Source organism: Chiloscyllium punctatum, chromosome 31 (assembly GCF_047496795.1).
Source record: "Chiloscyllium punctatum isolate Juve2018m chromosome 31, sChiPun1.3, whole genome shotgun sequence".
NCBI classification, from domain to species: Eukaryota; Metazoa; Chordata; class Chondrichthyes; order Orectolobiformes; family Hemiscylliidae; genus Chiloscyllium; species Chiloscyllium punctatum.
The window spans coordinates 69,542,606-69,570,048 of NC_092769.1; the positions used below are offsets into that span (position 1 = coordinate 69,542,606).

The 27,443-nt window shown below is 52.7% G+C and overlaps 1 protein-coding gene across 8 annotated transcripts in view; it reads right to left on the bottom strand.

Annotated features, from left to right (window-relative positions):
- The window catches only part of LOC140457032 (neurexin-2-like), a 1,330,437-nt gene that overhangs the window by 751,656 nt on the left and 551,338 nt on the right, over positions 1-27,443 (bottom strand). The window contains exon 1 of one of the 8 annotated variants that reach the window (XM_072550955.1): positions 18,484-19,755. The exons of the other annotated variants lie outside the window; for them this stretch is intronic. Within the exon in view, the coding sequence (XP_072407056.1) occupies positions 18,484-18,706 (223 nt within the window). The 5' untranslated portion in view covers positions 18,707-19,755. Of the gene's footprint in view, positions 1-18,483; positions 19,756-27,443 lie in introns of those variants that run through there. 8 annotated transcript variants of the gene reach the window in all.

Genomic DNA, 27,443 nt, shown 5'->3' on the forward strand with positions numbered 1-27,443 from the left:
ACCCTCCTGACTGGTGCCTTGTCAATAGGGGGCCTGTTCTGGGGAGTCAGGAGGGCGAGTTACTCGCAGCAGGATTCCCAGCCTCTGACCTGCTCTTGTAGCCACCTTATTGATACAGTTGGGTTTCTGCTCAATGGTTAATCCCCAGGATGTTGAGGGCTTATCTGGACTGCTTCCCTTATCTACGCTGCTCACCTCAAACACATCCCTAATGGTGGGAAAGTTCTCAATTTCTCCCCCCACCCCCCTCACCCCACCCCATTCTTCTAGGGGTCTGGAGATTGTGGGCTTGAACGTCACCTTCAGACACTAGTCTCACACACTGAGTGCCTGACCCAGGGAGTCAGTCAGCTGACAAAGGGGCACCGCTACTGTGATTTCAAATAAATCTGCTGGACTACAACCTGGGTGACCTCTGACCTTGTCCACTCCTGTCCAACACTGGCACCTCCATGCCACAGCTCAGAGGGGCATGGTGGCTCAATGGTTAGCACCACTGCCTCACGGTGCCAGGGACACGGGTTCGATCCCAACCTCAGGCGACTGTCTGTGTGGAGTTTACACATTCTCCCCCCAGTGTCTGCCCAGGGATGTGCAGGTTAGGGTGGATTGGCCGTGCTAAATTGTCCCATAGTGCCCAGGGATGTGCAGGTTAGGGTGGATTGGCCGTGCTAAATTGTCCCATAGTGTCCAGGGATGTGCAGGTTAGGGTGGATTGGCCGTGCTAAATTGTCCCATAGTGTCCAGGGATGTGCAGGTTAGGGTGGATTGGCCGTGCTAAATTGTCCCATAGTGCCCAGAGATGTGCAGGTTAGGGTGGATTGGCCGTGCTAAATTGTCCCATAGTGCCCAGAGATGTGCAGGTTAGGGTGGATTGGCCGTGCTAAATTGTCCCATAGTGTCCAGGGATGTGCAGGTTAGGGTGGATTGGCCGTGCTAAATTGTCCCATAGTGTCCAGGGATGTGCAGGTTAGGGTGGATTGGCCGTGCTAAATTGTCCCATAGTGTCCAGGGATGTGCAGGTTAGGGTGGATTGGCCGTGCTAAATTGTCCCATAGTGTCCTGGGATGTGCAGGTTAGGGTGGATTGGCCGTGCTAAATTGTCCCATAGTGCCCAGGGATGTACAGGTTAGGGTGGATTGGTTGTGCTAAAATGTCCCATAGTGCCCAGTGATGTGCAGGTTAGGTGTATTAGTCAGGGGTCAATGTAAAGTAACAGGGTAGAGCAATGGCTCTGGGTGGGTGACTCTTTGCAGGGCTGGTGTGGACGTGTTGGGCTGAAGGGCCTGTTTCCACACAGTGGAGATTCTCTGGACTGTGCTGTCCATGGTGCTGAAACAGCGCAGTGATTCTTGGCCATACAAGACTCTAGGAGACAGTGAAGACTGCACATGCTGGAGTTCAGAGGTGAGAGTGCTGCACTGGAAAAGCACAGCAGGTCAGGCAGCATCCAAGGAGCGGGAGGATCAACGTTTTGGGCAATTGCCCTTCATCAGGAAGACCCTGTCCCACTGGAGAAACATGTCAGCCAGACTAGGGAAGGATGGCAGGTTGCCTTCCCTGAAGGGAATGAGTGGACCGGGTGGGGCTTTTAAAAATGATCGCCAAAGTCGCCAAATGTTGTCATCCACCATGGTTGACTCTGAACTGCCCTCTGGGGTAAATAGGGATGGGCCAATCACCGGCCTGCAGCACCCACATCTTGTGAACGAATAAATAGAAAAAGCGAGTTATGAGACTTGAAGCCTTGTCACAGTCAAAATTATGATCTCTGTCTCAACAGCATGTTCCCACCATCTCCCCTCTATGGGAGATACATTTGAGCCACACTGACACAGACATCAAAACAATTTCACCTGCTGTGATGCAGCTTGAGATGTTCTGGTGTCAGGCGAGGTGACGTTGTAAGATTGGGGCCACGTTACAGTTAAGTACTCAGTAAAGAATGCTGAACTTCTAACTTTATTTCTGTACCCTTCTGGTTTACCGCTCTAAGGCGCGATGGTCATGTTCTAGTGAGACCCCACGTTATTGGAAAATCACGTGTTGGTGTGACAGCCAGCAGAGGTTTTAAAAATCAGTGCTTTTGAAACGGTGTTCCCAATTTGCCCACCACCGCCTTGCAGTGAGTCCGTGTTAACGAAACCCAGGTCACAGCTAAATGACCTTGATGTTAAGAAGGATTCTAATGTTAAGATCAAAGAGAGCAGAGAACAATACAGCACAGCCACAGGCCCTTCGGCCTGCCAAGCGTGTACTGACACATTTTGCCCTTCCATACTGAAACTGTCTTCACTTACAGGATCCCTATCCCTCTGTTCCCTTCCTAGTCCTGTATTTGTCCGGGTGCTTCTGGAATGCCGCTATTGTATCTGCTTCCACCCCCTCCTGTGGCAGCACGTCTCTGGCCCTCACCACCCTGTGTGTGTGAAAAACATGCCTCGTACATCTCTTTTAAACTCCACCCCCCCCCACCAACCTTGAACCTGTATCCCCTGGTAACTGACCCCTCCACCCTGGGAAAAAGCCTCCACTCTATCCATTGCTATTCACAACCTTATAAACCTCGATCAGGTCGCCCCTTCCACCTCCTGCGTTCCAGTGAAAGCAAACCCAGTCTATCTGACCGTCCTTCATCACTAAAGTTCCCCAGACCAGGCCACATCCTGGTAAACCTTTTCTGTACCCTCTGCAAAGCATCCACTTCCTTCTGGTCGTGTGGTAACCAGAATTGCACACAATATTCCAAGTGTGGCCAAACCAAAGTTCGATCAAGCTGCAGCATAACTTGTCCATCCTTATACTCGATGCCCGTCCCAATGAAGGTCAGCATGCCATTGGCCTTTTTCACTCCCTTATCTACCTGCGCTCCCCCCCCTCAGTGATCTGTGGGCCTGCACACCCAGATCCCTCTGCAGATCAATACTCCAAGGGGTTCTGCCTTTCACTGTATAATTTCCACCTGTACTTGACCTTCCAAACCTCACATTTTTTCCAGATTAAACTCCATCTGCCACGTTCCTGCCCGTAACCCCAGCTGATCTATATCCTGCTGTATCCTCTGACAATCCTCCTCACTCTCCATAACTCCACCAACCTTTGTATCGTCTGCAAACTTACTAATTAGACCAGCTATGTTTTACACCAAATCATTATGTAGATCATGAACAGCAGAGGTCCCAACACTGATCCCTGAGGAACACCACGAGTCACAGCCCCCCATTCCGAAAAGCAGCCTTTCCCCGCTACCCTCTGCCTCCTCTGACTAAGCCAGTTCTGTCTCCATCTGGCCATCTCACCCCATCTCTCACCATGTGACTTCACCTTTTGTACCAGTCTGCCATGGGGGACCTTGTCAGAGACTTTACTGAAGTCCATGTGGACAATATCAACCACTTTTCCCTCAATCACCTTCATCGCCTCCTCACAATCCTCCATCAAGTTAGTGAGGTACGACCTCCCCCACATAGATCCAGGCTGTCTATCGCTAATCAGTCCATTTGCTCCGAAATGCTCATAGATCTCGGACCTGAGAATCCTTTCCAATAATTTCCCTACCACAGACGTGGGGCTGATGGGACTGTCATTCCCTGGATTATCCCTGATACCCGTCTTAAACACTGGGACAACATTGGGTATTCTCCAGTCCAGCTGGGACCGCACCTCTGGCCAAGTATTAACGTCTTTCTTAATTTTTCTACGTTTAGAATCATACAGCACAGAAACAGACCCTTTGGTCCAACTCGTCCATGCTGTTCACATATCCTAACATAATCTAGCCCCATTTGCCAACACTTGGCCCATATCCCTCCAAACCCTTCCTATTCATGTCCCCATCCCGATGCCTTTTAAATGTTGTAATTGTACCAGCCTCCACCACTTCCTCTGGCAGCTCATTCCATTCACACACCACCCTGTGTGAAAAAGTTGCCCCTTAGGTCTCTTTTATATCTTTCCCCTCTCACTTGAACCTATGCCCTCTAATTCTGGACTCTCCCACCCCAGAGGGAAAGATTTTGTCTATTTACCCTGTCCATGCCCCCTCATGATTTTATAAACCTCTATAAGGTCACCCCTCAGCCTCTGACGCTCCAGGGAAAACAGCCCCAGTCTATTCAGCCTCTCCCTGTAGCTCAAACCCTCCAACCTTGGCAGCATACTTGTAAATCTTTTTTGAACCCTTTCAAGTTGAATAAAATCCTCTCTGTATTAGGATGACAAGCAAACTGTACCATGCTAGTCTGTGAGGCTTAACATTTTGGTATCTTTAGCCTACCTTTTCTGATACCTGGATACCTTAACACCAAAAATGGCATTGCATACGGTGACATTCTACACTTTTCACCGTACTCCTGTACTTGAGGATATGTGACAGTCAAATCTTAACCCCAGTCTTTTAGCACGTTACTGCATTGGGAGCGAGTTATCCACAAAATGGCTGCCATAGAAACTGGTCCCATCAGTGCTGGGACCTCTGCTGTTTGGGATCGACATAAATAGTTTGGTGGAAAACATAGCTAGTCTAATTAGTAAGTTTGCAGATGATACAAAGATTGGTGGGGTTGCAGAGAGTGAGGAGGGTTGTCAGAGGATACAGCAGGATATAGATCGGTTGGAAGGATGTATCACACCAAGCGAACACCCTTAGACAAGGGAGTGTAAAGGGGTGAGCATGAGAAATGTACACAGTCAGTCAACATGAATGGGAGGGGTTTACAGGGACATGGAGATAGTGAGGACCACAGATGCTGGAGATCAGAGTCGAAGGTGTGATGCTGGAAAAGCACAGCAGGTCAGCCAGCCTCCGAGGAGCAGGAGAATATACGTTTTGGGCATAAGTCCTTCATCAGGATCCTAATGAAGGGCTCTGGGCCGAAACATCGAGTTCCTTAATGGGATATGGGTCTAGCACTGGAAAATGGGATAGTGTTAGTTGAGGATATCATGGACCAGTTGGACCGAAGGGTCTGTTTCTGTACTGTACATCTCTATGACAGAGGAGGTGGTGGAGGCTGGTACAATGAGAACATTTAAAAGGCATTTGGATGGGTATATGAATAGGAAGGGTTTGGAGGGATATGGGCCGGGTGCTGGCAGGTGGGACTAGATTGGGTTGTGATAACTGGTCAGCATGGACGGGTTGGACCAAAGGGTCTGTTTCTATGCTGTACATCTCCATGACTCCATGAGATCACGCCGATTTCAAGTGGTATGACACCAGAGCCAACAGAGAGACAGCCCTCTTTTATTTCACATTATAAACAACACATAGTTTAAAGAACTGTTAATATATATTAAAAAGTCACCTGCCAAAGGACCACCTCCCCTATGCCCCTTGACAGTACATGGTGTGAACCAAACTATGTAAGACACAGGACAGGATAGGATAGTGAAGAAGGCGTTTGGTATGCTTTCCTTTATTGGTCAGTGTATTGAGTACAGGAGTTGGGAGGTCATGTTGCGGCTGTACAGGACATTGGTTAGGCCACTATTGGAATAATGCACTCAATTCCGGTCTCTCTGCTATAGGATGGATGTTGTTAAACTTGAAAGGGTTCAGAAAAGGTTGGAGGGTTTGAACTATAGGGAGAGGCTGAACAGGCTGGGGCTGTTTTCCCTGGAGCGTTGGAGGCTGAGGGGTGACCTTATAGAGGTTTACAAAATCATGAGGGGCATGGATAGAGTAAATCGACAAAGTCTTTTCCCTGGGGTGGGGGAGTCCAGAACTAGAGGGCATGGGTTTAAGGTGAAAGGGGAAAGATATAAAAGGGACCTAAGGGGCAACTTTTTCACACAGAGGATGGTGTGTGTATAGAATGAGCTGCCAGAGGAAGTGGTGGAGGCTGGTACAATGCCAACATTTAAAAGGCATCTGGATGGGGACATGACTAGGAAGGGTTTGGAGGGATATGGGCCAAATGCTGGCAAATGGGACTAGAGTGGGTTGGGATATCTGGTCAGCATAGACAAGTTGGACCGAAGGGTCTGTTTCAGTGCTGGACATCTCCATGACTCTAAATGGGACTAGATTGGGTTGGGATATCTGGTCGGAATGGACGCGTTGGGTTGAAGGATTGGTTTCTGTGCTGGACATCTCGATGACTCTGTCTATATATCCGTCCAGAAACAGACAGAGGTTTGACAAGCGAAGGGGAGGTGGATGGGGAAAGGTTATAGGAGGGGACCGGGGGTCGACAGAAATTAAGATCAGTCAGAGAGTGTGACAATCAGAGTGGGAGCGGCAGACCAGACCAGGTTAGAGGGGGTAATGGACTCAACATGGGGGTATTCCAACTCCTCATGTGTAAAGGCAAACTCATCCCGAGATGTCTCACAGTGGAGCTGATGAGTGCTTCCAGGTTGTGGCGGGGCTATTGTCAGTTTGAATTCCACAGATGAGCCAAACGCACTGAATACAACACTGCAACTTGTCACTGTGAGCAATTAGCACTCCGCAGCCCCAAAGCCATTATTAGAAAGAGAGAGAACACCCAGGGAATTAGAGAGCCAGCACATTCTATCTATAGTGTACTCGCTGACAAGGGCTGACACCATTTTGGAGTGCTGTGATATCTGTGTTTGCGTTGGTGTGGAACACAGAGTATTCCCGGCGGGAGTGATTTGACAATGGTACCTCAAACACAACGACAAAGGGAAGGTTCGCTGATCAAATAGTCAACCACCCTCGCATCGCTGCCTCCTCAGCTTCACTCAGCTTTGCTCCGTTAATCATTTACTGCCTTCCTAATGCTGGGCACTGAGGGAACACCGCACTGTCGGAGGGTCAGGACTGAGGGAACACCGCACTGTCGGAGGGTCAGGACTGAGGGAACACCGCACTGTCGGAGGGTCAGGACTGAGGGAACACCGCACTGTCGGAGGGTCAGGACTGAGGGAACATCGCACTGTCGGAGGGTCAGGACTGAGGGAACACCGCACTGTCGGAGGGTCAGGACTGAGGGAACACCGCACTGTCGGAGGGTCAGGACTGAGGGAACACCGCACTGTCGGAGGGTCAGGACTGAGGGAACATCGCACTGTCGGAGGGTCAGGACTGAGGGAACACCGCACTGTCGGAGGGTCAGGACTGAGGGAACATCGCACTGTCGGAGGGTCAGGACTGAGGGAACACCGCACTGTCGGAGGGTCAGGACTGAGGGAACACCGCACTGTCGGAGGGTCAGTGCTGAGGGAGCGCCGCACTGTCGGAGGGTCAGTGCTGAGGGAGCGCCGCACTGTCGGAGGGTCAGTACTGAGGGAGTGCCACACTGTCGGAGGGTCAGTACTGAGGGAACACCGCACTGTCGGAGGGTCAGGACTGAGGGAACACCGCACTGTCGGAGGGTCAGGACTGAGGGAACACCGCACTGTCGGAGGGTCAGTACTGAGGGAGAGCCGCACTGTCGGAGGGTCAGTACTGAGGGAACACCGCACTGTCGGAGGGTCAGTACTGAGGGAACACCGCACTGTCAGAGGGTCAGGACTGAGGGAACACCGCACTGTCGGAGGGTCAGGACTGAGGGAACACCGCACTGTCGGAGGGTCAGGACTGAGGGAACACCGCACTGTCGGAGGGTCAGGACTGAGGGAACACCGCACTGTCGGAGGGTCAGTACTGAGGGAACACCGCACTGTCAGAGGGTCAGTACTGAGGGAGTGCCGCACTGTCGGAGGGTCAGTACTGAGGGAACACCGCACTGTCGGAGGGTCAGTACTGAGGGAACATCGCACTGTCGGAGGGTCAGTACTGAGGGAACATCGCACTGTCGGAGGGTCAGTACTGAGGGAACACCGCACTGTCGGAGGGTCAGTACTGAGGGAACATCGCACTGTCGGAGGGTCAGGACTGAGGGAACACCGCACTGTCGGAGGGTCAGTACTGAGGGAACATCGCACTGTCGGAGGGTCAGTACTGAGGGAACATCGCACTGTCGGAGGGTCAGTACTGAGGGAACACCGCACTGTCGGAGGGTCAGTACTGAGGGAACATCGCACTGTCGGAGGGTCAGTACTGAGGGAACACCGCACTGTCGGAGGGTCAGTACTGAGGGAACATCGCACTGTCGGAGGGTCAGTACTGAGGGAACATCGCACTGTCGGAGGGTCAGTACTGAGGGAACACCGCACTGTCGGAGGGTCAGTACTGAGGGAACATCGCACTGTCGGAGGGTCAGTACTGAGGGAACATCGCACTGTCGGAGGGTCAGTACTGAGGGAACATCGCACTGTCGGAGGGTCAGTACTGAGGGAACACCGCACTGTCGGAGGGTCAGTACTGAGGGAACATCGCACTGTCGGAGGGTCAGGACTGAGGGAACACCGCACTGTCGGAGGGTCAGTACTGAGGGAACATCGCACTGTCGGAGGGTCAGTACTGAGGGAACATCGCACTGTCGGAGGGTCAGTACTGAGGGAACACCGCACTGTCGGAGGGTCAGTACTGAGGGAACATCGCACTGTCGGAGGGTCAGTACTGAGGGAACATCGCACTGTCGGAGGGTCAGTACTGAGGGAACATCGCACTGTCGGAGGGTCAGTACTGAGGGAACACCGCACTGTCGGAGGGTCAGTACTGAGGGAACATCGCACTGTCGGAGGGTCAGTACTGAGGGAGCATCGCACTGTCGGAGGGTCAGTACTGAGGGAGCATCGCACTATCGGAGGGTCAGTACTGAGGGAGCGCCGCACTATCGGAGGGTCAGTGCTGAGGGAGCATCGCACTGTCGGAGGGTCAGTACTGAGGGAGTGCCGCACTGTCGGAGGGTCAGTACTGAGGGAGTGTCACACTGTCGGAGGGTCAGTACTGAGGGAGTGCCGCACTGTCAGAGGGTCAGTACTGAGGGAGTGTCACACTGTCGGAGGGTCAGTACTGAGGGAGTGCCGCACTGTCGGAGGGTCAGTACTGAGGGAGTGCCGCACTGTCGGAGGGTCAGTACTGAGGGAGTGCCGCACTGTCGGAGGGTCAGTACTGAGGGAGTACCGCACTGTCAGAGGGTCAGCACTGAGGGAGTGCCGCACTGTCGGAGGGTCAGTGCTGAGGGAGTGCCGCACTGTCGGAGGTTCAGGACTGAGGGAGTGCTGCACTATCGGAGGGTCAGTACTGAGGGAGTGCCGCACTGTCGGAGGGTCAGTGCTGAGGGAGTGCCGGACTGTCAGAGGGTCAGTACTGAGGGAGTGCCGCACTGTCGGAGGGTCAGTGCTGAGGGAGTGCCGCACTGTCGGAGGGTCAGTACTGAGGGAGCATTGCACTGTCAGAGGGTCAGTACTGAGGGAGTGCCGCACTGTTAGAGGGTCAGTACTGAGGGAGTGCCACACTGTCAGAGGGTCTGTACTGAGGGAGCATCGCACTGTCAGAGGGTCATTACTGAGGGGGCACCGCACTGATGGAGGGTCAGTACTGAGGGAGTGCAGCACTGTCGGAGAGTCAGTACTGAGGGAGTGCTGCACTGTCGGAGGGTCAGTACTGAGGGAGTGCTGCACTGTCGGACGGTCAGTACTGAGGGAGTGCCGCACTGTCGGAGGGTCAGTGTTGAGGGAGTGCAGCACTGTCAGAGGATTAGCGCTGAGGGAGTGCTTTCACTACAAAAGAGAAGCTTTACATTCAGTTTAGAATTGTTGAGGGAGCTTTACTCTGTATCTAACCCCGTGCTGTCCCTGTCCTGGGGTGTGTTTGATGGGGACAGTGTAGAGGGATCTTTCCTCTCTAACCCTGTGCTGTCTCTGTCCTGGGAGTATTTGATGGGGGACAGTGAAGAGGGAGCTTTACTCTGTATCTAACCCCGTGCTGTCCCTGTCCTGGGGAGTGTTTGATGGGGAACAGTGTAGAGGGAGCTTTCCTCTGTATCTAACCCCATGCTATCCCTGTTCTGGGGAGTGTTTGATAGGGGACAGTGTCGAGAGAGCTTTACTCTGTATCTAACCCCGTGCTGTCCTTGTCCTGGGGAGTGTTTGATGGGGGACAGTGTAGAGGGAGCTTGACTTTGTATCTAACCCCATGCTGTCCCTTTCCCTGGGAGTGTTTGATGGGGGCGAACAGTGTAGCATGAGCCCTACATCCAGTATTGAAGAGGAGAGGGCGATTCGGAGGGCCAAGGATAAAATGGTGGAATGTTTTCAGTGCGTGGTGCTGCATCCCTCTCTCTCTGTCTGGGGAAAAGAGTCAGTCATTGCCCCTCACAATATCACCTCACGGCTGGACAGACAGTGATGGTAACCTCAGGCTGCATCCGGACGGTCTGACAGTCTCCCTGCTCCCTTCGAAGAAGGACAGATAGATCCCCGCGGACAAATGGGGTGGACTGCCCTTTTCAATACCCTGATGTCAATCTCACATGGGGGCTGTCCTCTTGCAGGTATCCAATGCAACAATGCACACCCAAAACAGCACAAAGGTCGAGTAATTACCCTCTTTTCTGATGAACACAGAGAGTCAGGAGTGTCGTTAGACACCTTGCGCTCCCCATTTGCAAGGTACATGTCTCAGTCACTCATCCCTCCCCCCCCCAATTAGATTACTTACAATGTGGAAACAGGCCCTCCGGCCCAACAAGTCCACACCGCCCCACCGAAGCGTAACCCACCCATACCCCTACATCTACATCTACCCCTTATCTACCCCTTACCCAATGACAGACAGTTACCATAGCTACACCTGCACATTGAGCTAGGACAGGAAGACTTACATTTCTGTAGCACCTTTCACGTTCCACGCGCACACGCGCTCAGTTGAACTCACACTTCACATTCACTCACACATGTCCACCCATACATACACACTCTCAGGCACACATGCACACACATTCTCGTGCACACACTCTCACGCTGCGTGCACACACACAAAAACACGTACACATGCCCACACACGCACGCACACACAAATGCCCCCGCACACATGCACAGATGCCCACACACACACACACACACATGCGTGCACGCACACATCTCAAATTGTCTGACAGCCAAGGGAGTTCAATCAAAGAGGAAGTAACCAATGGGCACACAGCAAGATCCCACAGATTCCCATGATTCATGCTGACCTTAACGTCTTCTTGGCCGATAGATATCTGTTGGACATGGGAGCCCAGAGGGGTACTGCACCAACACCCCTTCCTATTCCGCTTCACACTCAACCCTCCACAAGGTCCTTCACAGCTACCGAAGAAGGGGGATAGGGCCTCAATGGAATGTGTGCATGAGAGTGTGGGCATTCCCTTAGTACTGACCCTCCAACAGTGCGGTACTCCCTCAGTACTGACCCTCCGACAGTGTGGCACTCCCTCAGTACTGACCCTCCGACACTGCAGCACTCCCTCAGTACTGACCCTCCGACAGTGCGGCACTCCCTCAGTACTGACCCTCCAACAGTGCGGTACTCCCTCAGTACTGACCCTCCGACAGTGTGGCACTCCCTCAGTACTGACCCTCCGACAGTGTGGCACTCCCTCAGTACTGACCCTCCGACAGTGCGGCACTCCCTCAGTACTGACCCTCTGACAGTGCGGCACTCCCTCAGCACTGACCCTCCGACAGTGCGGTGCTCCCTCAGTACTGACCCTGTGACAGTGCGGCACTCCCTCAGTACTGACCCTCCGACAGTGCGGCACTCCCTCAGTACTGACCCTCTGACAGTGCGGCACTCCCTCAGTACTGACCCTCTGACAGTGCGGTACTCCCTCAGTACTGACCCTACGACAGTGCGGCACTCCCTCAGTACTGACCCTCCGACAGTGCGGCACTCCCTCAGTACTGACCCTCCGACAGTGTGGCACTCCCTCAGTACTGACCCTCCGACAGTGCGGCGCTCCCTCAGTACTGACCCTCCGACAGTGCGGTACTCCCTCAGCACTGACCCTCCGACAGTGCGGTACTCCCTCAGTACTGACCCTCCAACAGTGCGGTACTCCCTCAGTACTGACCCTCCGACAGTGCGGCACTCCCTCAGCACTGATCCTCTGACAGTGCGGCACTCCCTCAGTACTGACCCTCTGACAGTGCGGTACTCCCTCAGTACTGACCCTCTGACAGTGCGGCACTCCCTCAGTACTGACCCTCCAACAGTGCGGCACTCCCTCAGCACTGACCCTCTGACAGTGTGGCACTCCCTCAGCACTGACCCTCTGACAGTGTGGCACTCCCTCAGTACTGACCCTCCGAATGTGCGGCACTCCCTCAGTACTGACCCTCTGACAGTGTGGCACTCCCTCAGTACTGACCCTCTGACAGTGTGGCACTCCATCAGTACTGACCCTCCGAATGTGCGGCACTCCCTCAGTACTGACCCTCCGACAGTGCGGCATCCCTCAGTACTGACTCTCCAACAGTGCTGCACTCCCTCAATACTGATCCTCCGACAGTGCGGCACTCCCTCAGTACTGACCCTCCGACAGTACCCGCTCCCTCAGCACTGACCCTCTGACTGTGTGGTACTCCCTCAGTACTGACCCTCTGACAGTGCGGCACTCCCTCAGTACTGACCCTCTGACAGTGCGGCACTCCCTCAGTACTGACCCGCCAAAAGTGCGGCACTCCCTCAGTACTGACCCTCCGACAGTGCTGCACTCCCTCAGTACTGACCCTCTGACAGTGCGGCACTCCCTCAGCACTGACCCTCCGACAGTGCGGCGCTCCCTCAGCACTGACCCTCTGACAGTGCGGCGCTCCCTCAGCACTGACCCTCCGACAGTGCGGCTCTCCCTCAGTACTGACACTCAGACAGTGCGGCACTCCCTCAGTACTGACCCTCCGACAGTGCGGCACTCCCTCAGTACTGACACTCAGATGGTGCAGCACTCCCTCAGTACTGACCCTCCGACAGTGCAGCACTCCCTCAGTACTGACCCTCCGACAGTGCGGCACTCCCTCAGCACTGACCCTCCGACAGTGCAGCACTCCCTCAGCACTGACCCTCCGACAATGTGGCACTCCCTCAGCACTGACCCTCTGACAGTGCGGCACTCCCTCGGTACTGACCCTCCGACAGTGCTGCACTCCCTCAGTACTGACCCTCTGACAGTGCTGCACTCCCTCAGTACTGACCCTCTGACAGTGCAGCACTCCCTCAGTACTGACCCTCCGACAGTGCTGCATTCCCTCAGTACTGACCCTCCGACAGTGCAGCACTCCCTCAGTACTGACCCTCCGACAGTGCGGCACTCCCATGTACTGACCCTCCGACAGTGCGGCACTCCATCAGTACTGACCCTCCGACAGTGCTGCACTCCCTCAGTACTGACCCTCCGACAGTGCGGCACTCCCTCAGCACTGACCCTCCGACAGTGCGGCACTCCCTCAGCGCTGACCCTCCGACAGTGCGGCACTCCCATGTACTGACCCTCCGACAGTGCGGCACTCCATCAGTACTGACCCTCCGACAGTGCTGCACTCCCTCAGTACTGACCCTCCGACAGTGCGGCACTCCCTCAGTACTGACCCTCCGACAGTGCGGCACTCCCTCAGTACTGACCCTCTGACAGTGCAGCACTCCCTCAGTACTGACCCTCCGACAGTGCGGCACTCCCTCAGTGCTGACCCTCCGACAGTGCGGCATCCCTCAGTACTGACTCTCCAACAGTGTGGCACTCCCTCAGCACTGACCCTCCGACGGTGCAGCACTCCCGCAGTACTGACCCTCTGACATGTGCGGCGCTCCCTCAGTACTGACCCTCTGACAGTGTGGCACTCCCTCAGTACTGACCCTCCGACTGTGCGACACTCCCTCAGTACTGACCCTCCAACAGTGCGGTACTCCCTCAGCACTGACCCTCCGACAGTGCGGCACTCCCTCAGTACTGACCCTCCGACAGAGCCCGCTCCCTCAGTACTGACCCTCCGACAATATGACATTCCCTCAGCGCTGACCCTCTGACAGTGTGGCACTCCCTCAGTACTGACCCTCCGACAGTGTGACACTCCCTCAGCAATGACCCTCCAACAGTGCAGCACTCCCTCAGTACTGACCCTCCGACAATGTGGCACTCCCTCAGTACTGACCCTCCAACAGTGCGGCACTCCCTCAGCACTGACCCTCCGACAGTGCGGCACTCCCTCAGTACTGACCCTCCGACAATATGACATTCCCTCAGCGCTGACCCTCTGACAGTGTGGCACTCCCTCAGTACTGACCCTCCGACAGTGTGACACTCCCTCAGCAATGACCCTCCAACAGTGCAGCACTCCCTCAGTACTGACCCTCCGACAATGTGGCACTCCCTCAGTACTGACCCTCCAACAGTGCGGCACTCCCTCAGCACTGACCCTCCGACAGTGCGGCACTCCCTCAGTACTGACCCTCCGACAGTGCGGCACTCCCTCAGTACTGACCCTCCTACAGTGCTGCACTCCCTCAGTACTGACCCTCTGACAGTGCGGCACTCCCTCAGTACTGACCCTCCGACAGTGCAGCACTCCCTCAGTACTGACCCTGTGACAACGCAGCGCACTCTCAGTACTGACCCTCTGACAGTGCTGCACTCCCTCAGTACTGACCCTCTGACAGTGCGGCGCTCCCTCAGCACTGACCCTCTGACAGTGCTGCATTCCCTCAGTACTGACCCTCCGACAGTGCGGCTCTCCCTCAGTACTGACCTTCCGACAGTGCGGCACTCCCTCAGTACTGACCCTCCGACAGTGCGGCACTCCCCCAGTACTGACCCTCCGACAGTGCTGCACTCCCTCAGTATTGCCCCTCCAGTGCCTTGCTTGGATCTCTTCCACCATCTGTAGTCTTGAGGCTGTGTGCTGCGAAGCCTGACATTATTCCTCACCCCCAGCCGTCGCACACACTCACCACTGGCAACCCCTCATCTATTCACCCCCCCCCTCACTAGCCATCTAAACTGCAGACTGTCCTCAGGACTGCAGGGGTGTGAGACGTGGGGCATCACTGCCTGAGCACTAGGGAACATGCTGGCGTTTCCCTGTCCCTATTCCAACAGCCCCGCACACAAATAAATCCCCTCAGTACGTCAGAGCGACCTTTCCTGAACACCTCAGATGCAAAAAGAGAACAACTGGCCGCCTCCAAGGGACTGTGCAGGCTTACTCATGCCTCGACTGAACACACTGCATCCCCCATAAATATTAATGCTTCCTCTGAAAAATTAATTCCCCCCCGTCATGAGCACACTTGGAGAGACAGCCAATCTTCAGCAGGAACGTTCCAACGCTTCTGAGCTTCCACAACCCAGCAAGGGACAGAGAGCTGGAGGGGACAGGATCCGATGGGATAGGGAATGGGTGGAGAAGCTGGGGAAGGGGGGGGAGCGGTGAGGTGTCCGGGTGAGGGAAAGTACATGGGGCGGGGGGGATAAAGGAGGAAGGAACAGGAATTGGGGGGAGGGTGGGCTTCTGCAGATTCTGAGATCGCGGCCTTCCTGCTTCCATTCCCCCCCAGCCCCGATGAAACGTTACGGGGGGAGTCTGAATGGTCCTCTCTTGCCATTCACCCTCCACACCCCCTCCAGCTCAATTCCCCTCTCGCCATGTCCTCATGCCACCAGAAGCAGAGATGCTGCAGCCGGCAGATGACAATGAGCAGGCAGATGTTGGGTACCAGGGAACGTGGTCAGAGTGGGCTGGTTGAGTCTAGCCAGAAAGGCTGCTGTTGAACCAATAGTCTGGGGATACAGGGGGCAGGAGGTCTTGGGGACATGGCGGGGAGGGGGAGAGTTACAAATCAGTCTCGAATCCCGTCACCCAATCTCTCCACACCCAACCCCTTCCCCCACCATCAGCCCCTCCCCACTTGCAAAACATCCTCCATGCGCCCCTCTGCAAAGCTTATTCAAGTTAAAGAGGGTGCATCCTGGAAATTTGATTGTTTCCTACTGAGAGAGAGAGAGACAGAGAGAGTGAGAAACACATATGGGAGTTAACGTTCACCAGTCCTGTGACAGAAACAGACTGGTCTCTCTCTCTCTCTCTCTCTCCACACACAAATGCTGGAAATCTGAACCCAACACCAAGAGAGCAGCAGAAACTCTGCAGTTCACCTGGACTCAAAATATTATTCCAATCTCTGTCTCTCTGTCAATCTCTCTGTCTCTTTCTCTCTCTCTCTCTGTCTCTCTATCGCTCTGTCTCTCGCTCACTCTGTCTCTCTCCCTCTCTCTCTCTCTCTCTCCCACTGTCTCTCTCCCACTCTCTCTGTGTCTCTCTCTCTCTTAATCCCTTCTCTAAAGGTGCTGACTCTCTCTCTGTCTCTCTCTCTCTCTCTCTGTCTGTCTCTCTCTCTGTCTGTCTGTCTCTCTCTGTCTCTCCTGGCACTGATGCAACCAGACCTGCTGAGTTTCTCCTGCATGCTCAGAGCTCACTGAGCTTCTGAAGTGCAGCACACGGGGCGACAAGAATAGACCAAACTATTTCAACACCCTCTCTCGCTGCTTGATTCAGATTTCCAAATCCCGCTGTGTTTCAACTCTCAGTGGGGGCTCGCAGGCTGGACTTTTTGACTCCCGTTGATGCTCCTATGTACCCTGAAGATGGCGAGACCAGTAAAACTGGGGAGTAACTGGTCCAGCACACTTCGAAGTGGAACTGGCCCAGTCAAAAGCAAAGGCTCACTTGCCAAATACCATGATGCCCTCATTGTCGCTGGAGGAACCAGATCCCATACAGCCCTTCGAAAGTGCAAAGCCACCCCACCTACCCAATATTTATTGCCCCTCCCAACCCAAACACTAGTCTGTCCTCCCCTCATGACCCCAGGAACATCAAGAGAGAGCTAACATCAGAGAACAGCCTTCCAACCTCCTGGGGACGTTATCATTTGTAAAGGGTTTTCCTCCCAAAAACGGTACTCAGTTCCTTCCAGAACTAACAGGTCGGAGGCTGTTGGGCCCATCAGATGTCTCTGCTTTCCCTCTCCACAGGAGAAGGGTACTGCCACCAAAACCAACCCCTCCCCAAATGCCCCGAGTGCATCTCTCAGGGGTTGGATTTTTTCTTACCAGTTGCTACCAGCGTGGGTACGTGGGGTTGGGAGGAGGGGGGGTAGATGTTTCAAACAGCATTATCTTTCAATTCCAACCCATTCCCCCCCCCCCACACCCCCCAACCCACTCTTGTCTAGCTCAACAGCGATTTATGAGCTGACTATTCAACCCGGTGAGGAGGTGCAGAGAAGTCCCCAGGATTCACATGCAAGCATTTGACCGGGGTGGGGGGTGGGGGGGGGGGGGGGGGGGGAGGGGGTGGATGCTGTATTCCTGACCCTCTGGCGTCTGGAGGGAGGGAGAGGCAGCTCAAACCAGGGAGGGGGAGGAGTTGGGAAGAACAATTTATTTGGGAGAGGAGGGGGTTTTGGTTGGCGGGGGGATGGGGGGGGGGGTTCAGAGGGCTATTCAACTGGTGGGAGAAGTGTGGTAGCTCTCCCAAATACATGGATGCAGATTTGGGAGCTTGAGTGAGGGCGCAGCAGAGTGGGAATGGGACCAACACGTTTTTGCCGGCTCATTAGGCGATGGTGGGGGGGGGAAGGGCTATTTGACCTGGGGAGGCAGCACGGTAGATTCCAGGAAGGCATGAGAGCTAAGACGGCAGCTGCTGACAACTTTAACCCGTCCAAAGCCCGGAGAGAGAGGCTGACAGAGGGCCTGACACCCTTTTATAACGCATTGAGCAATGGGGAGGGGAAGCCATTTGACTGGGGGAGGCAGCACAGTAGATTCCAGGGAAATGCAGGGAGGCAGAGATAGCAACTTGGGACAACTTTAACCCCTTGAATGCCCTGAAACAGGAAGGCTTACAGAGGGCCTGACGCTGTATTGTACATCATTGGGCTAATCAGAGTCGTAGAGATGTAGATCACAGAAACAGACCCTTCGGTCCAACTCGTCCATGCCAACTAGATATTTGACTGGGGCAGGCAGCACGATAGATTCCAGGAAAACACAGGGAGGCAAAGGCACAGCAACTTGGAATAACTTTAACCCTTTGACGTCTCTAAAGCACAAAGGGCTACAAAGGTCCTAACACCCTTCTGTAGACCATTGGGCTATTTGACTGGAGACGGCAGCACAGAAGATTCCAGAGAAGCGCAGGAAGGCAGAGATAACAACGTGGAATAACTTTAACCCTTTGATGCCCCTAAAACACAAAGGCCCTAACACCTTTCTGTAGATCATTGGGCTATCTGACAGTGTGGTAGACAGCAGGGAAACGCAGGGAGGCAAAGACACAGCAACTTGGAATAACTTTAACCCCTTGAATGCCCTGAAAGAGGAAGGCTTACAGAGGGCCTGACAACCTTAGAATGTCTTGAACGAGAAAGGAGCAGCGCAGAGGCCAATGCCGGCTATTCGACTGGGTGCGGCAGCACTGTTAACTTCCGTGGAAGAGACAGAAGGTGCCGGGTAGGTTGCAAAACCCCACCAACCCCAGGAGAGATACTCCGGATATTTTTCTGACAGCAAAGGGGTGGGGGGTGGGGGCAAGGCTTTATACTACAACAACAACACCAGAGAAAAGGCAGGAGTGTGGGCTTACCGTGGTCCCGGGCAGAGACAGCAGACCGGTGAATGGCCACGGGCAGTGAGAAGTGCTTGCTGTGGAAGTGGTGGACGTGGTGGGATGTACTGAGGCTGGACGAGACACGGGCAGCACAGCGGGCACCACGGGGCGAGCTGAGCAGGAGGGCTAGCAGGCGGGCCAGGGCCAGAATGGCCTCCGCCAGCCGGGGGCGAGTCCTGCCCGAGTGCCATATCTTCATGTTGCCGGCGTCGCCATGGGGAGAGAGAGAGAGAGAGAGTGAGAGAGAGAGAGAGACAGAGACAGAGAGAGGAGGGTGGCGGCTGGTGCTGGTCAAGTATCCGCTGGGAGATGACGCTGGAGTAGCAGCAGGTGAAGGGGGTGACAGGATCTCCACAGACGGATCTTCGGCCGGTCTATCCCATCGCAGGACAGAGCGTCTTCTCTCCCTTCTCTCTGTGTCCCTCCTCACTTCACTCAGCACCCTGACAGAAGGCCATCATTCAAACCAGACCTCTCCTCTGGATCTCCCCTTTCCACCTTCAAGCCACAACAATCTCCAAAGGCACAGCCCTCAATAAGACCAAAGAGAAAAGGATTCCCTCTTCCTAGTGCCGGACGGTGAAATGGATCAAAGGTTCACATCCAAAGGGCTCAAAGGTAGGAGCTGGAAGGGGGTGATTTTCCCCTTCTCTCTCTTTCCAGCTCCTTCTCTCTCTGTCCAATTTCCTTTTTCCTTTATTTCCAGCTCCTCCTTTCGTTATTTCCAGTTCCTTCTTTCTCTGTTTCCAGCTCCTTCTCTCTCTCTCTCTCTCTCTCTCCAGCTCCTGGTCAGAGAGCTCCCCCTCTTCCTCCTCTCCCTTCCACCCCCTTCAAAGTCCCGCTGAGGGTAAAGAGACCACTCCAAGCCTGCGGGAGAAATTCCCTCTTCTGCTCCACGGTGCACACTTTAGGGGAGATCAGGTCCCACAACGTCCCCTGTGGGGAGATGCCGCGTATACAAAGAGGTAGTGGCTGAAGGTTTGCAGCTCAGGGGGTTGGTGGGGGGAAGCAGATCCTTTTGGGGGGGTTAAAATCCAAGCCGAAGATTCAGAGGAGAGAGAGAGAGGAGGGGGAATAAAAAGCAGCCAGAATTTCAACCCAGAACAGAATCAGGCAGCAGATTCAGGAAGGACGGGGTACAAGAGAGAGATCATTCTTATATAAAAAAACAAAAGAAATCAAGATTTAACCCAGAGTAAAAAAGCAAGGAGCAAAATTGAAACCAGCCAGCGTAGAGTAACCTAAAAACTGAAAATCACTGGTGTATGCTGCAGAGGACGGGTCTATTGTAAGACACAGTGGAGGGGGGTAGGATGATTTGACTGAGATGGAGAAAGGGAGGAGATAGGATTTGTATTGTAACCACACGGGCTCATGGTCTATCCCAGAAAACCAGTAAATAATTGAGAGACTCATATAAAAAGGCTTCTTTTTGACAGTCAGCTACAGAGTGTGTGTCGATCCTTGCTCCTTCTCTCTCTCTCTCTCTCTCTCCTGGTGCTCTCTCTCTTTCCCCCACTCTCTCCCTCTCTCTCTCTCTCTCTCCTGGTGCTCTCTCTCTCTTTCTCTCTCCCTCTCTCTTCCCTGGTGCTCTCTCTCTCTCCCTCCCTCTCTTTCTCCCCCTCCCTCTCTCTCTCCCCCTCCCTCTCTTTCTCCCTCTCTCTCTCCCTCCCTCTCTTGAACTGATGAAAGTGTTCCATTCCAGTCGAGGAATTCCAAGTGCAGTTTCCTGCTGTTGGGGGGGGGAGGGGCGGGCGCGAGGGATATGGGATAGAGAAGAGGCCATTTGGCCTCCACCTTCCCTGCTTGCTCATGACAGCCTGTCCACAAGGCAGGAGTGTGGGACAAAGCAGCTCCCTGCTTTGATGTGCAGCACATCCCCCTCCCTCCACCCCCCGACACTCAGTAGCAGCAGTGTGTACCATCTACAAGACGCACTGCAGCAACTCCCCGAGGCTCCTCAGGCAGCACCTTCCAAACCCACCACCATCTGGAAGGACAAGGGCAGCAGATACATGGGAACACCACCCCCCCTACAAGTTCCCACTGCTCCCCATCCCGACTTGGGAATATATCAGCCGTTCCTTGGGTCAGAATCCTGGAATGCCATCCCCCAGGGCATTGTGGGTCTAACCCACAGCACACGGACTGCAGCGGTTCAAGGTGGCCGTTCACCCCCACCTTCTCAAGGGGGTAATTAGAGACGGGGCAATAAATACTGGGCCCAGCCAGTGACATCTACATCCCGTGGATGTGCCACACCTTTGCCATTCCCCTTTCCATCTCAGCCATCTTTGGGTGTGCACCACTCCTGTAACCTTCCTCCTGTCAACTTGCCGGCGAATCTTTTGTGTCATACACAAACGTACCCTCCCACGTTCTCCAGTGACACCGTTTACACACAGATAGATCAGGGACAGTAAGGGACCCAGCACTGATCCCTGTGGGACACCACTGCACACTGGGCTCCACTCACACAAACAGCACTCTTCCAACAGCCTCCATCTCCTGCTACTAACCCAATTTTGGATCCAACGTCTTGAGAGGTCGTGTTGTGGCTGTACAAGACATTGGTTAGGTCACTTTTGGATGACTGCCTGCAATTCTGCTCTCCCTCCTACGAAAAATATGTTGTACAACTTGAAAGGGTTCAGACAAGGCTATTTAAAGGTTTGAGCTACAGGGAGAGGCTGAACAGGCTGGGGCTGTTTTCCCTGGAGTGTCAGAGGCTGAGGGGTGACCTTATAGAGGCTTATAAAATCATGAGGGACATGGATAGGGTAAATAGACAAAGTCTTTTCCCTGGGGTGGGGGAGTCCAGAACTAGAGGGGCATAGGTTTAGGGTGAGAGGGGAAAGATATAAAAGGGACCTAAGGGGCAACTTTTTCACCCAGAGGGTGGTACGTGTATGGAATGAGCTGCCAGAGGATGTGGTGGAGGCTGGTACAATGACAACATTTAAAAGGCATCTGGATGGGGACATGATTAGGAAGGGTTTGGAGGGATATGGGTCGGGTGCTGGCAGGTGGGACTAGATTAGGATGGGATATTGGGTTGACATGGGCAGGTTGGACTGAAGGGTCTGTTTCTGTGCCAGGCTGCCCCTTGCCAGAGAGGTGGGCATGAGGTGTCAGGTGGCACTACGTATCCCTTGGAGCAGAGCAGGGGGAGGGTGCAATCTCAGGGTGGGGGGTGGCTCCGATCGGGACGGTCCTCTCAGATCCCACCTCTGGGAGGGGGCTGGACAGGATCCGAACCAGCGCCCAGACCCCATCCCGCACTCCTCCTCCGCCCATCCGCCTCAGCTCACTGAGCCCCTCCAGGTCCTCCACAACACTGCCCTTCGCAAAATCCCACCCTCGCTTTCCAACCCTTCCTACGGCCTTGCTGCCTCACCTTTCCTCTGTGACCCTCTGACAGCCCCCAAACCCGTTATGATCCTCCACTGCGGGCCCCTCAGCCATTTTTGATATCAAGGATGATGTAGAGGGAGCTTTACTCTGTATCTAACCCTGTGCTGTTCCTTTCCTGGGAGTGTTTGTTGGGGGACAGTGTAGAGGGAGCTTTACTCTGTATCTAGCCACATGCTGTTCCTCTCCTGGGAGTGTTTGATAGGGGGACAGTGTAGAGAGAGCTTTACTCTGTATCGAGCCCCATGCTGTTCCTCTCCTGGGAGTGTTTGATGGGAGACAGTGTAGAGGAAGCTTTACTCTGTATCGAGCCCCATGCTGTTCCTCTCCTGGGATTGTTTGTTCGGGGACAGTGTAGAGAGAGCTTTACTCTGTATCGAGCCCCATGCTGTTCCTCTCCTGGGAGTGTTTGATGGGAGACAGTGTAGAGGAAGCTTTACTCTGTATCTAACCCCGTGCTGTCCCTGTCCTGGGGAGTGTTTGATGGGGGACAGTGTAGAGGGAGCTTTACTCTGTATCTAACCCCGTGCTGTCCCTGTCCTGGGGAGTGTTTGATGGGGGACAGTGTAGAAGGAGCTTTACTCTGTATCTAACCCCGTGCTGTCACTGTCCTGGGGAGTGTTTGATGGGGGACAGTGTAGAGGGAGCTTTACTCTGTATCTAACCCCGTGCTGTCCCTGTCCTGGGGAGTGTTTGATGGGGGCACAACGGAGATCAAGATGACATTCATAAGAGTCACGGAGAGTATCTGAAGGAAAAGGTGGAATTATGTTCCACACTGGCTCACAGCAAAGGGAGAAAGTGGAACAATTTTCTATTGCTGCAGGTGACTTAAATAAACCACCGACTGTGAGAAATCTGCCCTATTAATTGTGCTTCTGGATCCAGAGGGTTAAATAAAATACTTTTCTGCAGGGTGCCAAATGTTGGCTCCTGTCCATGACACTGGCCTTGTGTCTGCTGTCAGTTGTCATTTCTGTGAGCTCTAAGTTGGGCTGTATGAGAATGGGAGAGTACAGATTTGAAACAAAAGATCTGCTGAGATTTTCAGAATTGTCAGCAGTGCACTACTCTACATACCCACCAAATACTGGCGTCATAAGCATGTTCTGACAGCTAACTGTTTCACAGCAGCCTCGTGAAAACCCTGGATAAGACCCTGCTGATAAGACCCTGTTCACTCTGTACGGTGCTGAATAAACACTGACTCTGTACATTTACACAGTGAGTGACCCTTACCCTGCTGAATAAACACTGACTCTGTACAGTTACACAGTGAGTGACCCTTACCCTGCTGAATAAACACTGACTCTGTACGGTTACACAGTGAGTGACCCTTACCCTGCTGAATAAACACTGACTCTGTACGGTTACACAGTGAGTGACCCTTACCCTGCTGAATAAACACTGACTCTGTACGGTTACACAGTGAGTGACCCTTACCCTGCTGAATAAACACTGACTCTGTACGGTTACACAGTGAGTGACCCTTACCCTGCTGAATAAACACTGACTCTGTACGGTTACACAGTGAGTGACCCTTACCCTGCTGAATAAACACTGACTCTGTACGGTTACACAGTGAGTGACCCTTACCCTGCTGAATAAACACTGACTCTGTACGGTTACACAGTGAGTGACCCTTACCCTGCTGAATAAACACTGACTCTGTACGGTTACACAGTGAGTGACCCTTACCCTGCTGAATAAACACTGACTCTGTACGGTTACACAGTGAGTGACCCTTACCCTGCTGAATAAACAGTGACTCTGTACGGTTACACAGTGAGTGACCCTTACCCTGCTGAATAAACAGTGACTCTGTACGGTTACACAGTGAGTGACCCTTACCCTGCTGAATAAACACTGACTCTGTACGGTTACACAGTGAGTGACCCTTACCCTGCTGAATAAACACTGACTCTGTACGGTTACACAGTGAGTGACCCTTACCCTGCTGAATAAACACTGACTCTGTACAGTTACACAGTGAGTGACCCTTACCCTGCTGACTAAACACTGACTCTGTACAGTTACACAGTGAGTGACCCTTACCCTGCTGAATAAACACTGACTCTGTACGGTTACACAGTGAGTGACCCTTACCCTGCTGAATAAACACTGACTTTGTACGTTTACACAGTGAGTGACCCTTACCCTGCTGAATAAATACTCACTCTGGATGGTTACACAGTGAGTGACCCTTAATCTGCTGAATAAACACTGACTCTGTACGGTTACACAACGAGTGACCCTTACCCTGCTGAGTAAACACTGACTCTGTACAGTTACACAGTGAGTGACCCTTACCCTGCTGAATAAACACTGACTCTGTACGGTTACACAGTGAGTGACCCTTACCCTGCTGAATAAACACTGACTTTGTACGTTTACACAGTGAGTGACCCTTACCCTGCTGAATAAATACTCACTCTGGATGGTTACACAGTGAGTGACCCTTAATCTGCTGAATAAACACTGACTCTGTACGGTTACACAACGAGTGACCCTTACCCTGCTGAGTAAACACTGACCTTGTACGGTTACACGGTGAGTGACCCTTACCCTGCTGAATAAACCCTGACTCTGCACCATTACACAGCGAGTGACCCTTACCCTCCTGAAGAAGCACTGACTCTGTACGGTTACATAGAACATAGAACATCGAACAATACAGCACAGAACAGGCCCTTCGGCCCACGATGTTGTACCGAACCTCTAACCTAGATTAAGCACCCATCCATGTACCTATCCAAATGCCACTTAAAGGTCGCCAATGATTCTGACTCTACCACTCCCACGGGCAGTGCATTCCATGCCCCCACCACTCTCTGGGTAAAGAACCCACCCCTGACATCTCCCCTATACCTTCCACCCTTCACCTTAAATTTATGTCCCCTTGTAACACTCTGTTGTACCCGGGGAAAATGTTTCTGACTGTCTACTCTATCTATTCCCCTGATCATCTTATAAACCTCTATCAAGTCACCCCTCATCCTTCGCCGTTCCAACGAGAAAAGGCCGAGAACTCTCAACCTATCCTCGTACGACCTATTCTCCATTCCAGGCAACATCCTGGTAAATCTTCTCTGCACCCTCTCCAAAGCTTCCACATCTTTCCTAAAGTGAGGCGACCAGAACTGCACACAGTACTCCAAACGTGGCCTAACCAAGGTCCTGTACAGCTGCAACATCACTTCACGACTCTTGAATTCAATCCCTCTGCTAATGAACGATAATACTCCATAGGCCTTCTTACAAACTCTATCCACCTGAGTGGCAACTTCCAAAGATCTATGTACATAGACCCCAAGATCCCTCTGTTCCTCCACCTGACTAAGATCCCTACCATAGTGAGTAGTGACCCTTACCCTGCTGAATAAGCAGTGACTCTGTACGGTTACACAGGTGAGTGACCCTTACCCAGATGAATAAGCAGTGACTCTGTACGGTTACACAGTGAGTGACCCTTACCCAGATGAATAAACTCTGATTCTGTACAGTTAATCACTGAGTGACACTTAGCCTGCTGAATAAACGCTTTATCTGTACAGATACGCAGTGAGTGACCCTTACCCTGCTGAATCATCACTCAATCTGGACAGTTTAACACTGCGTGACCCATAAACTGCTAAATAAACACTCACTCTGTACACTTTATCACTGCGTGACCCTTACCCTGCTGAATAAACCCTGACTCTGTACAGTTACACAGTGAGTGACCCTTACCCTGCTGAATAAACACTGACTCTGTACGGTTACACAGTGATTGACCCTTACCCTGCTGAATAAACACTGACTCTGTACAGTTACACAGTGAGTGACCCTTACCCTGCTGAATAAACACTGACTCTGTACAGTTACACAGTGAGTGACCCTTACCCTGCTGAATAAACACTGACTCTGTACAGTTACACAGTGAGTGACCGTTACCCTGCTGAATAAACAGTGACTCTGTACAGTTACACAGTGAGTGACCCTTACCCTGCTGAATAAACACTGACTCTGTACAGTTACACAGTGAGTAACCCTTACCCTGCTGAATAAACACTGACCCTGTACAGTTACACAGTGAGTGACCCTTACCCTGCTGAATGGATACTGACGCTGCACAGTTACACCGGGAGTGACACTCACTCTGCTGAGTAAACAGTGACTCTGTACAGTTATACAGTTAGTGACCCTTACCCTGCTGAGTAAACACTGACTCTGTACAGGTACACAGCGAGTGATCTTACCCTGCTGAATAAAAACTGACTCTGTACAGTTACACCGTGAGTGATCCTAAACACTGACTCTGTACGGTTACACAGTGATTAACCCTTACCCTGCTGAATAAACACTGACTCTGTACGGTTACACAGTTAGTGACCCTTACCCTGCTGAATAAACACTGACTCTGTACAGTTACACAGTGAGTGACCTTTACCCTGCTGAATAAACACTGACTCTATACAGTTACACAGTGAGTGACCATCACTCTACTGACTAAACACTGACTCTGTACAGTTGCACAGCGAGTGACCCTTACCCTGCTAAATAAACACTGACTCTGTACGGTTACACAGTGAGTGACCCTTACTCTGTTGAATACACACTGAGTCTGTACAGTTACACAGTGATTGAACCTTACCCTGCTGAATTAACACTTACTCTGTAGGGTTACACAGAGAGTGACCCTTACCCTGCTGAATAAACACTGACTCTGTACGGTTATACAGTGAGTGACCCTTACCCTGCTGAATAAATACTGACTCTGTACGGTTACACAGTGAGTGACCCTTACCCTGCTGAATAAACACAGACTCTGTACGGTTACAAAGCGAGAGACCCTTACCCTGCTGAATAAACACGCACTCTGTACGGTTACACAGTGAGTAACCCTTACCCTGCTGAATAAACCCTGACCCTGTAAAGTTACACAGTGATTGACCCTTACCCTGTGTAATAAACAGTGACTCTGTACAGTTACACAGCGAGTGACCTTCCCCTACTGAATAAAAACTGACTCTCACTCAGCTAAATAAACAGTGACTCTGTACAGTTACACAGTGAGTGACCCTTACCCTGCTGAATAAACAGTGACTCTGTACAGTTACACAGTGAGTGACCCTTACCCTGCTGAATAAACACTGACTCTGTACAGTTACACAGCGAGTGACCCTTAACGCGCTGAATAAACACTGACTCTGTACGGTTATACAGTGAGTGACCCTTACCCTGCTGAATAAATACTGACTCTATACGGTTATACAGTGAGTGACCCTTACCCTGCTGAATAAACACTGACTCTGTACGGTTACACAGTGAGTGACCCTTACCCTGCTGAATAAACACTGACTCTGTACGGTTACACAGTGAGTGACCCTTACCCTGCTGAATAAACACTGACTCTGTACGGTTACACAGTGAGTGACCCTTACCCTGCTGAATAAACCCTGACTCTGTACAGTTACACAGTGAGTGACCCTTACCCTGCTGAATAAACACAGACTCTGTACGGTTACAAAGCGAGAGACCCTTAC